The sequence below is a fragment of the Megalops cyprinoides genome, chromosome 16 (assembly GCF_013368585.1).
Source record: "Megalops cyprinoides isolate fMegCyp1 chromosome 16, fMegCyp1.pri, whole genome shotgun sequence".
In the NCBI taxonomy this organism is placed as follows: Eukaryota; Metazoa; Chordata; class Actinopteri; order Elopiformes; family Megalopidae; genus Megalops; species Megalops cyprinoides.
In genome coordinates, this window is record NC_050598.1 from 25,940,156 (window position 1) to 25,958,775 (window position 18,620).

The 18,620-nt window shown below is 48.7% G+C and overlaps 1 protein-coding gene across 1 annotated transcript in view; it reads left to right on the forward strand.

Moving 5' to 3' along the window:
• Window positions 1-18,620, forward strand: part of gpc3 (glypican 3) — an 88,346-nt gene that overhangs the window by 11,923 nt on the left and 57,803 nt on the right. The window contains exon 2 of the mRNA XM_036549149.1: window positions 2,369-2,530. Coding sequence (XP_036405042.1) covers window positions 2,369-2,530 — 162 coding nt within the window. The remainder of the gene's footprint in view (window positions 1-2,368; window positions 2,531-18,620) is intronic.

Sequence of the window (18,620 nt, forward strand, 5' to 3'; positions counted from 1 at the left end):
CCCGTTTCTCTTTGAATCCAGCTTCTCTTTCATGCTCCTGCCTCTGTCTCTGAAGATCCTGTAGGGAGACGCACATCTGTAGCGTACGTGCACCAAAGTGTGCTGTCGCTGTGCGTGCGCCCGTCTCTTTGTGTTAGCGAGCTGTTTATCCTCTCGCGCGCGCGGCTCTTCCTCCGCGTCGCTCTCTGCACCTCCGCAGGCTTTCGGTGCCTTTCACTCCTCGTCTCTTTCGGTTTGTCTGCGTTTCGTTTGGGTGTCACTGCATGTCTGTCTGCGTAAGCCTGTGTCTGTTCCAGGGGGATTTCTCTGCGTCTTGGAGTCCCCAGGGCCTCTTAATTTTCAGATAATGTGATGGGCGTGTTTTTAGAAAGTTTTTGGCTGTCGGATGGTCTGTATTGATGGGTGCATCACAGTCCCATTCGATGATCCAGCTATACGAATGCTTCCCAGAGTACTTCTGCCTTACGTGTCCATATATGCTAGACCCCTGGGACTAATCTCTTGTCTGTTTACACTATCAATCACTGAAGTGTCACCAGAACCATATTCATGTGGGACACCTTTTCCCAGCATCCCCAGGGTAATTCACCTGCTGTGTTGACATTGCTTTGTCTTCTACTTTGTCTGTAGTTGTTACAGTTTTTGTGCAAACAGTTTTCCACAGCAAATGTTATGCAGAAAATCGTTGGGGTACCAAAAAGTAATGCTGGGAGGAGTGTATGGGGGGGGGGGGGGGGGCCTGATAAAATAAAGGGGCCAGCAAAATGGTCAGGGATGGTGAATTCAAATTTGACATCGGAGGTGAGTGAGAGCTCAGTAAATAACCCCAGGGACGTCTAAACTGATGTTGTGTGCAGAGGCTTTTGGCTGCTCATGTGGATGGTTTTTAGACAGACACAGGCATTAACAAGGAAGTGAGGTGCCCCCCCCCCCCTCCCTTCACCCCCCAGTTAGAAAATAGCTAGATGCAGATGACAGGCAGAAAGAACAGACAGCGATTTCCCCTGTAGAAAATCTCTTTGTTCGTATTCATTGGAATGGATAGTTTAAGTCTCTTCAAGTTTTAACAGTTGTGGGGAAGACTAGGTTTTGGTATTCATGAGAAATTCTAGAAAAATCTTTTTCTGCACTGCTTTGGCACTTGAGGTTGATAAATTATTTTTGCACCTGTAAACCAATAGTAAAAGAAGTCTGGGACACATGATGTTATAACCTCCTTTCTCAGTGTAATGTTTTTGTTGCAGCGGTTTGCCTTAGGGATTACAGTGTAGGTTTTTATTTGAAGATGAAATAGATTTATGTAGATGTATTAATTTGTAGAAGATTCTAAATGAACTCAAATGAAAATTGCCATACTTGAATGCTGGCACTCAAATGAACACTCAAACACACACCAAAAATATACCAACTTTGATGAGCTGCATTTATCTGCGTTAGTTTATATTAACTCCCCAAAGCGCATCTCAGTTGATGTCTTTATCCGTAACATTCTTGGAGCCCGACTTAACAAAAGCAACATTTTTCTCCTTTTATTCGCCGTGACAGAAAAACCTTTAAGTTATAATTCCTGCGGGATGCCTTTCCTTTATCCACGTAATGTCACTTCAGTTTACAATCAGCGGCTTCTTTTCCTCCACGCAAAAAAGCCTCTGAAAATCCAATTATCCGTTCTTCATAAATGACCTTCAGCAAGCTTCAGCTTGCAAGAATGAGGCCTGCCTGTTTCCTGCCATTTTATCCTCTTCTTTGTCCAAGGGAAACATGATGTTCCATTTCATTGTCACACAGTGCATTCCTTCGGTCCCCATTCCGCTACCTGTTCTTTTGAGTTGTAAGTATTGAACCTGAGGACGAAGTTTTGGGGAAAGGGACAGCTCAAATGGTCCTCGAATGGAGGTTCCCCTTATTTGGCCCCTTTTGGAATTGTTTTTGTAATATTCCTGACTTTTCCTGTTAAGTGGTGCAGAAGGAGAGAGTTTTGTGCTCACTGAATGTGATCAGGATGGGGTTTTTATTTTCCAGCTTGGTGTTTGCGCTTTTGGTTGATGTCTTTGCTGGTTTCATTACCGGAATGAAAGGTGAGTGAAACTGGCTCATTTCACTGAGTGTTCAGCTTTCAATCTCGGGCATGCTAATATCCCTTATCCCTGAGGGAGCGTGATGGATTCCTCTTGGTTACATAAGCATCTTTGAATCGGCAATTGGGCTCCAAGAAAACAAGTGAATTGACTGCTCGCGCAGCCAACGTCATTAAGTAAATAAGATCTCTGGGGGAATGGAAAGCAGAGACATCAAAGCCGGAGCAGTGTTTTATTGAGCTGCCTCTGACTGACGCTTCCTTCTCTCTCTCCTGCCCCCTGCTGGTCAGGTGTAGACCTGCAGGTCTGCCAGCCCAAGGGCCTGACGTGCTGCTCGCGGAAGATGGAGGAGCGGTACCAGGCAGCCGCCCGGCAGAGCATGGAGTCCCGTCTGCAGACGTCCAGCGCCCAGCTGAAGCTCCTGATCATCCAAAATGCCGCCGTCTTCCAAGGTAAACCGGTCCCAGAGTTTCCAATCTACTTAAACGGTGTGCGTGCTGGTTAACTTGCAAGTGGTTGGAGGAAATCGGGTGTTTTTGTGAGCATTTCAGTACGTTCAGCTTTTTATGTATTTGAGGCTATGTCCCCTGTCTCCTCATACCTAAACGTGTATGTTCAAATACACAAAAAGTGATACTAAGATATTTCACATATTATTTCCTATATGTGCCCCTGCAACAGCAAGTGGAGCCAAATCATTTCCTGGTTTGACTTTATCATTCAATCCATTAACCTGAAACGTGCGTAACTGCTTCTAACTCAGTGTTACTCCTGCCACAGTATTTTGAAACCTGCCCTGATTCTCAATATGAGTTAGGCTTAGCAGTCATATTCCTTTCTGCTTTTGTATTTTCGAGCAGACCCCTTTCACAGCCCCCCCCCCCCCCCCCCCCTCCCCCCCGGTTAGCCTAATTGAGGAAGATCTAAAGAAGTCGTATCTCCAGCTGCGCTCCGCTGAAGATGTTTCACCTGAAACAATTATCGGGGCTGGCGCAGTGCAACACTCACAGAAATTAATGTAGCCGCGGGGTCACAGGTGTATCCGGCTTGACGGCAGAATTGAACAGAGCAACGGCACCCTGAAGGCAAGAGTCAGTGATGGCAATGAATATTTTAATTCTGTCAAGCTTCGCATCTAACGCCGAGCACCGAGCTGCACTACCTGACGACTGGGGCAGCAGTCCCCCAAGCCTGCAAGAGAAAGAGCATTCGGGATAACTGCACAAACTCAGGGAGAGACAGGCCTGTAGAGATCAATATATATGTGATTCCGACTCGTCAGTTATAAGAAATGTACGCTGCGGAATGAAGGGGTAGCTTGTCTTCATTGTGTTACACTGATGGTATCAGAGCCGGCCGCTGTGGTTGGGCCAGGACTTGTTAGAACAGGGGATCGATGCTAATTGCTTGAGGAGACGGGCGCGAGTGAGGTGTGAGCAATAGAACTCCACCCGGCCCACCCGAGGGCTAGGTGATGCCGTTACCGTATAGCTGATATCTGTCTAATCCTGTCAGGTCTTTGAGGGGGAATCAGAAAAGGCCTATGGGAAGGGGTGAGGAGGGGGTTATTCAGGTCCCTGGATTGGGCCCTGGCGTTGTCTGGTCTTGCTTCCCTCCTCTGTCTGATTTTGGGAGTTGAGTGCGGGTCCTCTTCGGGCCCCACCTCCGTTCTTCCTTCCACTTTTTTTGTTCTTTTGTGCTCTGTCTGTTCCACCACAGATCAAAGGCCTCCCCTCTCAAGCCACCCCACCCCCACACAACCCCCCCCCCCCCACACACACACACACACCCCCCCGGCTCCCTCACTCTTCCCAAACCCAGGCTGCTTCTCTCTCGCACCTCAAACTGAAGAGCAGGTTTGCCAACCCCCCCCACACACACACACACACACACCCCCACCGTACCCCTCCCTTTTGAAGTCAACCTTGTCGAGCATACCATAAAAGTGAAGCCTTTCTGCAGCGAGGGGTTAGACAGGATCAAATGGCAAGCCCTCTGAGAGGAGAGAGGAGAGTGCAGCTATGTAGTATAGAGGAGGGGTTGTTGATTGGGTTTCCTTTCCTCTTAACAGTCCGTTAGTGTGTTCTAACAGCACGTACCTGAACCCCCGCCTCTGCCTCAATTACCCTCTTTCTGCAGGGAGCAAGAGAATCTGTCTGTGGAACTGTTTGTCGTACTGCAAATCGAAAAAAGGACCCTCACCGTGCTCCTTTTCGGTTGTCTAGAGCTCAATGGCTCATCTGAATTCTATGATTCCTTTAAATTCTGGAGACGTCTGTTTGCGGCGATGGCGTTTAGCCGGAGTCCGTCTCCCGAGGCAGCATCTCTTGTCTCTGGTCGAGGAGGTTTGGAGGCATGGCATTCCATCAAGGTATTATCCTTGAAATCCAATCCAATCTTGAATCTCCATAGTGAAAGAAATCAAATTGTCCGCATACGCAGACAGAAAAAATAATGGGTATGGAAATATGTGGCTCTGAGATTGACCTTGGACCTTCCTGTATTGTATTGCTGAAGAAGGGTATTCTGGGTAAGGGTGAGCAGGAGCATCTCTTAAAGGTCTTGTGGAGTGTTTTTTGATAGCACAGGTTTTAGTTTCTCACTGCCGAAATATAATGTAGTTAGATTGATGTGAGAATTGCCTTTCTTGCATCTTTGCTCAACAATGTCATCCCAATGGGTGGTACGCAGCCATGTTCAACATACTTATTTGTCCTCTTGCAAAAGTATGTAGTGCTCATAAGTCTGTGTATGAAGCTAAAAAGGACAAATGGTTGCAGTTATTTGTACCACCATGTGTAGTTCACTGTATGTAAACAAATATCTAATGGGAGGGTCAAAGTGCCTCACCAAAGTACTTACTTCTGTGAAGGAAGCCACCTCCTCACTTAAGGAGGCTTTTAATAGCTCAGCTCTACTAACTCTACTGCCATTTCCATTTGGTTGCTTGCTTCACTGGTTTAACATGTTGCTTGATAGAAGTCAAATGACCTTGTGTGATTTCTCCCTCTCCTTATTACTTTCTGTAGACAGCGAAGGGAAACTGAATGTCAAATGTGATCGTAAGAGAAAACACAGCTTCAATGACATGTCATGTAAGCAGGGTTCTCAAAGGGTGGAGATTGAATTTTCTATTCAAAAGATTGATTTTTGCATTGGAAAAAGGGGAGCTTTTGATTGCGCAGAGAGAATTAAATAAACTCGCAGCCCACAGCCCCGAGCGGATTCTACACAAAGAATGGGGAAGAAATGGCCAAATCAACGAGAAAGGAGTGAAAGGAAGTGATTGACAAAGATGACTGAGAGACTCGACAGAAGCAGGCTGCTGGAGGGCTGGAGAAAAGCAGGTGTAGAGGAGGTTAAGACCCAGCAAACAGGAGCAGGCAGGGCACGGGAAGAATGAGTTGGAGACATTGTGAGAGGCTGGACAGCATTTTTATATCCACAGACCACAGGTGCACCATGATAGCACTGTGTTCTGTGAAAGCCTTTGTCAGAGTAACCCTGTAAATCTGTGGACGCCACCGAATTCAGCAAACGTGCAGACAAGTAGAATAACTGAATGTGGATCAAGTCATCCTACATCTGTGTGCTAAAATGAAGGATTATTAAAAATAGGCCACGATAATGACGGCAGTCTGTCATCACTTTCCAAGGGGCTGGCAGTCGGATATCTCTGAAGTGATTAAGTTGCTTTAGAATCACTACAACGTTGCCAGTCAACACTGCCTCCAGCCATAACAAAAAACATATTTTTGGGGCTATTTCACCATCTAAATATTTACCCTCGCCAACCTCTGATTTTTTTAATAGGCTATGAATTACAATTGTGGATGTGCCCAATTTGAAGGCCATGGGCAATAAATGTGGGCATCAAATTATGCTTGTTTGAAAGTGAGCTACTCATCCATGCATTCTGTGCTTGGTTCTGCCACTCTCATATTAGACATTGACTTTGCAGCACATGAAGCAAGATAAAGAAAAATTAATAAGTTGCCGTATCAGATACAAGTGATTTATTTGATTTTACCTGTCAGCGGGGTCAGCGTTGTCACTGCTTGTGGGACAAATCAAATAAATCGCTTGGAAGCATAATAACAGTGCGTGGGTGTTCTTTCCTGATTTTACAAGTTCACTGTGACCCAGAGGTCCTCCAGTGTTGCCCAGAGGTTTCCCAAAGGCCAGCTGGAGACCGTTGGCAAAACAGGGTAAAAATGGAGGAACAAGCCAAACTGAGACTTCCTGCTGCCATGAGCAGTCAGCTTGCTGCATCATTCATGAAAACAATGGCAGAAGCCATGGCCACAAGGGACCATCCTGAGTCTTGATGCTAAAGGCTTTTTCTACAGCTAACAGTACTGACAAGCACTTAACCCTGTGGGTGGACAAGACTGCAGCCAAATGGGACCTGGAGGACCTTGAGTGTAGAGATACTGCCCCACCCCTTCCCACAGTGCCAGGCTATTTCCTTTAGGGATACAACTGGCTAAATGACTGTTAATTCCCCCCCCCCCATATATTAAGCATTCTCTCGATAAGACCAGTCAGTCATTCTGTCAAAGCCCGACACAAAGCTAATAAGCCAAAATGTCTGCTTCCACTGTGTCTGTCAAGTTAACAGACAGCTTTAATTCTTTAATTTTCAGTCCGGGGATAACAAGCACAGGAGTTGGGCTCCAGAGTTGAGGCTGTACGCAAGCTTCAGTTATACCTCAAACACACAGAGGGGTAGAGGGAACGGGAGAGTGGGAGGGGTTTTACACTCATTTCTTTCCTCATTCCTGCCCCTGAAAACCAAACTGACATTTGTTTTATCAGCCGGTGATTTAAAAAGGAACCCCACCAGGAATTTCCTGCGCTCAGATTTAGCAGTTATTAATATGAGTGCGAGGAGGCTGACAGTGGAGTGGACCGCTGGGTGACGGGGAGGTACAGCGACGGCCCTTTTCTCCCTGTCTTTTGTCAAAGGGTGGAAAGACAACACCATGTGCAAATGAGCTCAGTTCCAGCGCTGTGATCGCAGCGGTGATCTCCCGCGGGGTTGCGGAGCGTCTGCGGTTTCCCGGCTCCGCAGAAGCCCAGTGTGAAAATGGGGCTCAGAGGAGAACGCGGGGGAACCGCGGTGGCTTGCACGGCCGAATCACAGAGGTCCTCTAAAGTCTCATCGAGATGGGAGCAGATTGGCTCAGCGGGGGGGGAGACATGACACTGAGCTTGGCATTTGAGAGGGAAACAAACAGACCCCTCAGAATAAACATGTAGTTGGAGAGATTTGCTGTGGGTGAAGGCGGTGGTGCAGACAGTCTGTACTCTGTTCGGAGACAGAGAGAACAACTGGCACAGGCAGTGTCCTCAGAGCGTCATCGCGGAGACCGGCGCCGTAGGAAACCCGCACATGCTCCGGACGTCACGGCGTGGCTGTGAGGAGTGCAGGAATGAGCAGGGAGCTCTGGGGCCCCACTGTGTCTGACGGCGGCTCCCGCACTACGCAGGCCCTGTGATTAAAGCACAGGCAGCAGAGACGCAGCTGTACCCGGAGGACCGGAGTCCATTTCAACGCCGAGGCGATCAGTGGAGCACAGCGTGATCCACGCAGCTGGGACGGCTAACTAAACAAACCAGGGGGGACTGGGAATTGTGACCCCCTTAATAACGCCCCTGTCATTGGAAGACTCTCGGCGTGCACGGCTCTGTTCGTCCCCTCAGAGAGTCGGGCAGAGCTGGAGAGCTGCCGTCCCTTGGTCCCTCCAGACGCAGTTAGGCTCCAGCAGCTCTCAATTAGCATCATCGTTAGCGTCTCATAAGCGATCGGCTCATCGCTGTCAACCGCCGCCGCCCGGGGGTCCGGCTTGCCTCTCCGCAAAAAGGGTTTCAATTAAGTCTGCGAGACGCCGCAGAGGTACGCGACCCACACACGCACCCCCGGCCCTTTGCATCCTCCGGGACGAGCGAAAGCATCCTCGTCTCAGAAGCGGGCTGATTTGCAGTCATTAGAGAAATAACAAACAAAGCATGCCTGCCTATGGATGCAGAGTCTTGCGTCCAGGCCTGAAAATTGGCGGCCGCACAGCAAGTAATCAGAGTTTATGCCGGCGCCCTCTGTGTCCAATACTCATCCTCTCCTCCGTAACTCCCCAACCTCAGGGAGCCTGCGCCGAAAAACGGCTTTATTTCCCACGGCGCACTTTGCTGTAATGATCCCCTGCCTCATTTTCTTGGGGGTAATTTTGTTTTCTAGCGAAGTTTCCCCTGATAGCCCGGTAACAGCCAGTCGGGCAGAGTGCCTGCCCTGCTCTAAGACAGCGTAAGCCGTTTACCCATCGCCTGGGGTCAATCTGATAACTCGACCGGCAGGACACACGGCTGTCGTTCTGTACCAAGCCCTGTGTGCATCTTTCCCTCAACCAGCTGGCACTTATTGGTCATTACCTCACCACTCTCTACCAACTCAATTAGTAATTAGTAATTGGTAATTCCTCAAACGGAATTACAGTTCTGCTGTGATCTTCTCTTATTTGGCTGGTTAGAGTTAGACTGCACGTCTGCTCTATCACTCCATTGGGTATACGAAAAGGAGAGGGAGCGTATATGAAGCAGGACATAAAATCAGCGAAGCGCTCTTTCTCATTCTCTGTCAGTACCCTGCCATGGGAGAGGAGCCATGGAGGCACTGCAGATCAGGGCAGGATATTAGCGTGCCAGCGTGTTTCTGATGGGAGCTCCTTTTTATTATGGGAAGATGTTAACTCAAGTAGCGGTAGCAATGACTGAGAGTTAGCACGTGCTGCAGAAAACGGGCTTCCTATTTTCAGACACTGTGTCAGCTTCAGCCCATGTGCAGGCTGCTCTTTGGATTCCACTCCTGCTCTGCCACCAGAGCGGGGACGCTCACCACCCCTGGCTCTGTTTAGCCGGAGTGGAGTAACCTTGGAGAGGTGCGTGGAAGCTGTGTGGGGGCGCGTGACCTCAGATTGGCGGGGTGTTTCCCCGGGAGCCATCTCTCATCGACTTAATTCCGCAATCCTGCCGTGGCCTTGTTCATGTGACCCCCACCCCCCCCACCACCACCCCCAACACCACCCCCAACATCCAACATCCACACCTTATACGGCACATGCTGCTGCTTTAACGCCCCCCCCCCCCCCCCCCCCGCCCCCCGCCCCCTCCGTTTTGCGCAGTTCAACGTGCTAATGGCTCAACGTTACACATAGGCTCGTTTGTAGCAGTTAAGTTTCGTTCAAAAATCACCTTGCCTTGGTGATATTCCACCTTATGCGGTGCTGTCAAGTGCTGTTCTAAAATTGCTCCAGTTTCCCTTTTTCAAAAAATGTGTCAACACTCCGGCGTCAGAACACCTTGTGCTCTAGAAGTGTACCTCTCTGTGCTTCCTGAGAGATCTGTCTTTCCTCCCCCCTGGACCGGAGCAGCAAAGTCACAAACGACTTATTTTACTTTTGACAAAAGTGTTCTTTTTTTTTTTTTCCTACTTTACTCATTCAGTGGTGGCTTTGTGTTTTGATTTGACCACACTCCTACCAGAATTCAGTGGCTGGCTCTCTGCAGATAATTTCTCAGCCAGCTCGCGCCACATGCGGTGTATTTGCATATCGTTTTAACTGCAGGTTTGAAAAATCTTCAGTGCCGGCATTATCACCCCATGGAAGAAATGCGGCCGATTCTTAAGCGAGGGAGCTTAATTTGGGTGGAGCTGTTATCCTTTGGCATTACAGGGCATTATAGCAAACAAAGGGGGATCTCTTTGTAGAGATGAGATAAGTTTAAGATTCCTGTGATGTCCAGACTTTATCTGCCAACACGGTAACACAGTCACAAAACTAATGAGGAAGAGTTAGCCAATGAGGAAGAAAATAAGTAAAACTGGCAAAAGGAGAAATGAGAGTACAAATCACACACACACACACACACACAGTTTCTCTCACACGTGTGCATATAACTGCAGCTAATCTCTATGTTTACCTGTACATTTAGTCACTCGGCCGATGTTTATATCCAGAGTGATTCACAAAGCAATGGGTACAAAAGTGCGTCTCATGAAGTGCCTTGCTTGTTGATATTTATTGGTGAAAGGTGTGCGCTGCACTGCAAAAGACGGTGAATTGAATTACATATTGGTCGAACGGCTCCATCCACGTCTGCGTTTTCTACATCCTGTCTCCTGAAGTAGGCAGAAATATTACCTATTGGACTTTCACTGACAGGCTGGGCTGTCTGGCTGGACGGGGGGACGGGGGGAGTCACCCGTGTCTCGCCTCTGTCTCCCTAGTCTCACTCGTTGCTCCCTAGGGTCCTAGAGATGGCATCTCTCTCTGTGGGGTAGTTATGGTTATGGATTGTCATTGAAGAGCCAAATATTGTTTTTCCTTACACTGCCATTACTCTCAGGGTCTCAAAGATACTCTATATCACAGGGACATTTTTAGCCTGATTCTTGACCTCAGGCCATTACAGTTCATTCGAGATAAAGTCGATGGCATGTATATCACACATTACCTACTCTCCCCCTCCCGTTTGTGTTGTCCTTTGTGAGCTGCACTAGTGTCATGGACTCTCATGTGTACTCCCACTCGTATTTCGTCCCACAAATCACTTGAAGCTCTGCGCCAGGGCACGGCTGGCTCTTGTATCGCTGTCGTGTTTGCCCACTTGAATGGAGGACGTCTGTCTGGGGACGAGCCGATGAGAAAGTGGCACCAGGTTTGCTTTTTAAAATACCTGAGTTGCATTCAGAGTTTGTTCATAGCGTGGGGGCGTGTGTGTGTATTGACTCTAATGGACGGTGCAGAGCGTACCGCATCAATAGACGCTTTGAGTGCGGAGCACTGAGCCTGAGCGAGTGAAGTCCTGCAGTTTCCGCGCGGCAGCCATTCCCGTTTGTGATAGTTACAAAGGCAGTCGTGTCCTGGCGGGTTTCGGCGCTGCCTGTCTGTTTCTGAGGCACGGTTTTGCCATTTCGTCCTCTGTTATGTGGTGTGCGGGGGCGTTTATTGAGAAAAAGAAAACGTCCGCAGTGCGCCTCAACAGCACACGCAACAAAAGTGAAATAATAAAAGACACAGCTCCCATCAATGACTAGTTTTTATTTGATATGGCTCCAATATCCCTCTCCCTCTCCCTCTCGCTTTCTTTCTCTTTCTCTTGCTTTCTCTCATACTTTCTGTTTTTTTTTCCTCATGGTCGTGGGAATTAGAATTTTACTTTGCCTGTAACAATCCGTGCGTGTCTGTTTGGAGATGGGCTCAGGATGATTGACAGGATATATGGAGGGGACCTGCGAGAATGACATAGGTGTTTTTTCTCCACAAAAAGCATACAATCTTGCCTGACAGTGCTAATTGCTTACATTACAGCAACATAAGGAGAGTGTTTGTTTGACTGTGTGGGTAAAAATGGCAGGGTTTCAGTGACTTTCAGAGGAGATTAGAAGTTCCTTATGTTCACGGTGTTGTATTGAAAGTGGTGATAAGGATCTTGTATCATCTTGTATCAAAGGCGGTGTAGTTTCTATAATTTTGTGTCAGTTTTGAAGGAGTCCACATGCCATTTGTGTGTAACAAATGGAAGTTTCCCTCAGGCTTACAGAAACCAAATTATGTCTCTTTCTGCATTCTATGTTGCTGTTCAAACAGTCATGTCTTATATAAATATATAAGTCCCTGAAAAGTTTTCCTCAGTAACCCCTCCTCAACATTTATCTTTATATTAACCCTTATCTGCACCATACTGTCTGCACCTGAGCCCCTGGTCTGCTTGTCTTGTTTCTCAGATCTCAGCCAAGACCATAGCATGACATTCTTCGCTAACCAGACCAGAGTGAATTGCATGTCTTCCATTTATACAGCTGGATGTTTACCGAAGCAAGTGAAACGAAGTGTCTTGCTTAAGGGCACAACAGCATTGTCCCGCCTGGGAATCGGACCGGCGACCTACGGGTTATGACCCCTGCTTCCTCCCTCCTCAGAGCCCCAACCAGCTCCCTCACCTTTCAGCCTCTCCACACCGTGGGTGTCGGTTTTTGCCAGCTCGCCCCCTCACATCCCCTCCTTGCCGGCCCACTCTGTCGACGCGTTTAAAGTTCAGGCAAGCGTATGTATATTTTAAATATGCTTCTGCATTATTGAGGGGCTTATGCAATGCACGGAGGCAGCCACCCAAACACAGCCATGTCAAAGGCCCGGGCGAGAACAGCGCTCCAAGGTCCAGACTCTGCCTCTGTTCCGATGCACCTGCGAGCAATGTCCTACAGATCAGAGTGTTGCTGTCAGTGCTTCCAGAGAGATGCTGTCTTGACGCTTCCAGATCTAGTTTCTCATTGCTTAGACACTTGGAGGTCCTGTGTCAGAATTTTAGCACGGCCTTTCGTCTGCCCTTGGTAATATTCGCTTAATTTATAATTGAAACGGTTATGTAACTTACAAGTAAACACAAGTCTCGTCTTGTAGATTTTTAAATTAATTGACTGCAATGTGTCAAAGCAAGTGTTTTTTTTATCCAAGAACCTGGTTTTAAATACCCAGAGTTCCTTAGGGTTCTGTTCTGTCCCCTGACTTCTCAATTTGTACCAGTACAATTATGTGGAATAATTGGGGTCTAACCTGCATCAAATATGCGGATAACATGGTATTAGCTGTGTGCCTTTTAAAATTTCTCAAAAGGCAGATCACATCTACAGGAAGGCCAGACAGAAGTGTACCCTCCACAGAAAATTAATGTTTAAAGTTCAGAATCAACCACCGGTGTCTGTACATCCCTCTTTGAGAGTGTCCGTCCTTTTAACATGGCATCCTGGCACTGCAACCTCTCTGATACAAAACAAAGCAAAACTGCCACAAGCTGTCGGCCAGGCTGGCAAAAATAAACAGCATCAAACAAGTCCAATTACAAGATGTGTACGGCCAACAAAATCCCTCCAAAGTCTGGGTGATTACATGCAACTCGCTGAACTTATCATCTTAAAAGCTGTTGTCAGCTTTCAGCCTAAATGTTCCACCTGCATCAAAAACCCATTTTTCTTCCTGCAGCCTCCAAACAAGGAAATGACTCAAAATGGGCTGACGTGTCAGGATTACAGTTTCTGGAGCAGTACATGGTGGTAGAGTGTGTTGCTGACTGATAGGAGGTGTCACTTGGATGCCATTTATCGGATTGTGTTTATTCCTCATTTATAGGACACTGCTCTAAGTCAATGAGCTGCAGGAAAGTTTCTGCCTTATGTAATATTTAATGAGCTCTGACGTTCTGTATTCTATCAGCAGTTAGGATAGAAATGCTTCAGCTGCAGCCCTTTTCCTAAAACTGAATATGAATGTAGAAATGATGAGAGTTCCAGGAGCACTGAAGCGGAATAGCCGTCTGGGCTGGAGGAGGGCGGCGGACTCCGTCTCATCTGCGTGAAACAATGAGACCTCCCAGCCATTAAGGAACACAAGCAAGACCCCTCACGGAACAGTGACCCAGTATATAATTGAGCAGGTCAATTGACGGGATCTGTCAGCTGAGCAGCTTGGCATGAGCTGGGTGGGGTGGCAGCTGGGGGGGGAGGGGGGGTGCTTTGGGAACTGGGGTGGGCAGGGTGCATGCTGGGAAATATGTGAGGAGGAGGCCCACATACTTTTCAGACTGATAAGAGGAGGCGTTTTGGTGGTGAAGGGAATCATCTCTGGCCCACCTCCCAGCGGACGCTCATCAGTGCCTTCCGGATCTGAGAGGAGACAGGGGCTAAGTGGTGTGATGGAGGGAGCGCTCGTCCAAGCCCAACAACTCCCCCAAACGCCCCTAGCCCCCCCCCCCCCCCCCCCTTAGTCTGTCAGCCAGGGCTCTGATCGATGGCAAGGTAGCGTGGGTGCAATAAATGGCACAAGGAAACAAGCTGTCAACAAGCAGAGAGGGGCAGCGCTCAGCTGGCACACTTTTCATGCCAACAGTCATAAAACCAGTGCAGTTTACTCTGTCTATCCTCTTGAGGTAGAGCAGGAGGGAGCGAGACTGGGAGAGAGCGTTAAGTAAGGCCTTGTTAGTATTGATTTCCCTGAGATTAAGCACCCTTTCCTTCATTGTTCATCATGTTATTCATCAGTCCGACGTGGCTGAGAGAGCGGGAGAACGCGGAGGTGCAGGTGGTCTCCGTTCTGCGCTCGCACCTGTGTCTATGGCTGTACATCGAGCTGCTGCACACACACAGGAGACCTGGGGCTCCTCTCAGCCCCTCCCGGGCTCTTTGAAACTCTACTGATGGAGGGGCCTAGCTGTTCCGGGGTGGCGCTGACCCCCTGTGACCCCTCTCTGCTGGGAGGCGCTCTGTGGATCCCAGGCGTGTCGGTGACGCTGGCCCACGGTGGCTGTCAGGGGGAATCGCTGCCATTAATATTTGAGGAGCTTCTGCAGTGGCAGCTGCTTATTTAACAGGACACGCTCTGGGGCTCCCCAGGAGTGCGAGAGAGGAGGGACACGCTGTCGCTCTCTCACTCACTCAACCACTCGCCCATCTGATCATTCAGCCGGTGACTCACTCACTCACCCATCTAATCACCGACTCACTCACCCAATCACTCACTCATTCACTTGCTGACTCACTCACTCCCAACCTAATTATTCACTCATTCATTCCTTTACTCACTCACTCACTCACTCACTCACATACTCACTCATTCACTCACTCACTCATTTCCCCCTTTCATCACTAAAAGCCTGGCCTTCTCACACACCCAATCATTCATTCACTCACTCACTCACTAATTCACTCATTCAACCATTTCATTCCTGAAAGTCTGGCCTTCTGTATATTGTCACCAGCAATCACCAGCCAATACACCAGCCAATTCCCACCTGTGTGTTTTACACCACATCACAATTTTCCTGCTGTTGTTATTCCGATGCCGTGTGACCTCACAGGCCTCTCTGTGATGTAATAAAGGATTGTGTGGATGTCCCTGGAAGCTGCCTGCCCCTGTCAGGATGAGGGCCTGTGGAAGGAGGCCTCAGTGGGTAGGTTTAATGGCCTTTCAGTATGCAGGAGGCTGTGATCACAGCAGTGCAGCTTTCCCACTGTGTCAGTCATGTCAGCGGGGGGATCAGCTGCTTCAGTAACTCTTAGGCATTGCTGTATCCCCATTACTGTACTGGGGCTATTCAGCAGAATATATTAAAAATAAGGGTTGTTTTAACCTGTGGCAAGCAGCCTCTAAAAATGATAAAAAGCAGTTTTGGTCATGAAGTGAGGGGGGGTGTTGATCACGTTTGTGGTTGCTTGGGAGGTAGCTGGCTATTTTTTGATGCTTCCTTGCCCAGAGAGCAGAAGATGGCAGCTCCAATCAAATGGCTGCCCCCCCTTTCTCATTGTCTCTGGTTGGCTGTTCGTCTGGGCAGAGGTGTGCTCAGCGGGCGTGCGTTTGGGCCCGGTTCATCCGCATGTCGGGGAGTCAGGGAAAGTTCAGAGGTTCATGCAGTTTTAATCACAGGGCCGACTTTCAATATCTGTCATGTAATGCCTCCCCTGTGATGAGGTGCCAATCCCAGACCCAAAGGCCGCACTGGGCTTCGTTTAGCCTGGGGGTAATAATTGAATAATTGAACCGAAAGGCCGGGGGGTTAGAGGGAGGTGGGGACGGGGGGCAGGGGGTTAAAAACAGCTGCCTCGGCCTTGCCTATACCGTGACCCTCATCCAGCCCAAATCTCCGGGGTGTGGGATGCTGAGCGAGACCTAAGGAGACGAACCCGTTCACGGTCCAGAGTCACTGCGATTATCCCCCCTCTCCCATCCCCTCCCGACTCCTCCCGACCCCTCCCTCTCCCTTTGAGCCCCACAGAACCCAGGCGTCTGCCGGCTGTGTTTGCACGGGGGCTTTGTGGATTAATAGTTAAACAGCTGCTGCCAGACGGGGGAGACGGGATCGGTGGCTGCAAGGAGGGGCGCAGGAGCCAGGGAGCATGACAGTGATGTGCGCACGCTGTGGCCATCACATGACAGGGGTCAAACAGCGCAGCTGCGTGCCCACACAAACACAGCAGGCATGGAGCCAGTGCCATGTGACCCGCTGTTTACCCTTCATGATCAATTACATGAGAGTCATTTTAGTAGATGCTCTTATCCAGAGCAACTTACATAGGTTACAATTTAAGCCATTCATACAGCTGGGCGTTTACTCAGGCAATGCCTTTGCCCAAGGGTGCAACAGCAGTGCCCCGGGGGGTGGGGGGGGGGAAATCGAACCAGCAGCCTTTCAGTTACAAGCCCTGCTCCGTACCACCATGCCACGTCACTGCACCTGTATTATATTCTTTACCCTGGCCCCCTCCACTGTCTTCTACACTGTCTTTACCCTCTTTGATTTTCTTTTTCTGTCCTTTCTCTCCCCTTTCTCTTCTTATCACACCACTCCATCTCGCTTCAGACTCCTCAATTTCGGCAGTTAGGCGCTCAGCCTCCTTAAGCCATTCCGCACGCACAGTCTTCAAAACCATAGATATTTGGTTTGGTATATTTTGATATTTGGTTATATAAAAGAGTATGAGCTGCCTGCCGGTTCAGAGCAATCATCCCTCTGCCTTAAAGTGTCCAGGGACCTTGATGACCCTCTCGTCCAGCTTTGATCCTCTGAGGTGTGCACATTGGCATTTGACTTGCTTAAACAAATCAAAGTGAGCACAGGGCCCCCATCACGCAGACGTTGAGTGTTTCCGGGAGGATGATGCATTCGTAAAAGCGAAAGATGTTTGTAACGTGAGAAAGCAGAGTGAGCCAGACAGGAGTGGAGAGCGATACGGAGGAACATTTTCTCTCGGATGAAACACGGCACCGGTCTCTGCCGTCTTGTATGTATAAATATATTTGACATCTTGAGCTTGTTTACCGATTAGTCCCTCCATTTCAGTCTCTTTGCTTTGGACGCGGTGTCAGGAATCCTAATGAGGCGGAGATTCGCAGATTCGAGGCACGCTTGATCCAGCACGGATCTTCGGAGGAGGAAGAGGGGAGCCGGTGTGAGATGGAGGAAGGGTCTGGGGCATGAGAGCCCGCTGAGGGCCCAGGGGCCTTGTTGAGGTTTCCCGCTTCTGGCGGCAGCGGCTCTGCATCCTCTCCCTCGGGGGGGCCCGGGCATCAACGCTGCTCCCTCCACACTTCACACTCGCCCCGCCGCGGCCCCCGGGGGCCGCCTCTGTCTGCACCGCAGGGAAAGAGAGAGAGAGAGAGAGTGAGAGAGCACAGTTTCTCATCTGCCCCACCCTCTCCCCGTCTCTCCCTTATCGCGCCTGTCTGAGAGAAAGAATGGGTTGGGAACAGTTTGGGTTCCAGGTGTAAAATATGATATCTTACGTTTTTACATTTGGAAGCATCTGGCGCTGCTAGATTTCTCTTCCTTGCTACTGTCCGACGCACGCAGGTCACGTCCTTGCTCTATCGGGGGGAATCTCTGCTTTTTTTTTTAACAGAATGAGTCTGAGCTATGCCGAGGAAAACAGTGACCTTGAAAAAGGTCAGAGGTCAGGCATGAATGATGCATAGGTGTAATTTGCCGCCTATTTTAATTTAGCACAATGTTTCATCGTGTCACTTGGCCCCCTGTTTTGTGTGCTTTGTGACACACAGATGTGTATGTGTGTTTAAGTGCATGCCCCGGTGTTGTTTTGTACATGTTCTGCCTGTGTGCAGGTGCTTATGTGTGTGTACACTGGATTTTTTGACTTTTCGATCACTGACATTGTAGTCAAGAAAAATCACTATGCATATGTTTATTTGCGACTGTGTTTTTGTGTATGTATTTGGGTGTGCAAGTGCTTGTGCTTCTTCCTGTATGTGCGTAGTGTGTGTGCGTCTGTGTGCATATCACACGACAGTTGCAGTAAAGAAACATTAACCATTAAACAATCAGATTGAAAAAAATAGAAGATAGAAATTGAATAATCAAGCCTAAAATAACAAGACCAAATATTACACCAGATTTGACATCGTCAGTTTTGTGAGGAAAGGCATTTGCAGTGCTCAGTTCTGGCCAAAGGAATGTCCGCTTTACCGTAACATATAACATGACTTGTTACCTGTCCTCTGAATGGTAACGGAGGGAACAAGTCTCAGAAATCAGACCTGAAAGGGTTAATGGCTGTCCCGGGTTCTCTCCTGGCTTGTGTGTGTTCTTGCACATGTGCCTTTAACTCACACTGCAGTGGGAAGCTCTTTGTTGATTGGATGTGTTGATTGAATTTTTCAGTCTTGCTGAGGCAGTTGGGAATGGGGGCAGTTAAAAGAGAGAAATTCACGTAGGAGTTTTAGGCTCGTGACCCAGCTGTCTGTCACTAACATCTGCACTGCCACTGCTGTGAGAGCAAAAAACTACACATATAAACAGCTACCTCTGTGGGAATTGCTCTAATTTTTTATTTCTCGGAATGATCAGTGTCTGTTATATCCTTGGAACTGCCAGTGTCCTGTTAATTCAGTTTATGTCATGATAAGTGAGCTCACATCACCTCTCGCTGCTTGCTGCACCTCTTTCAGTGAAATGCATCAGCTCACAGTTGCCAAGTTA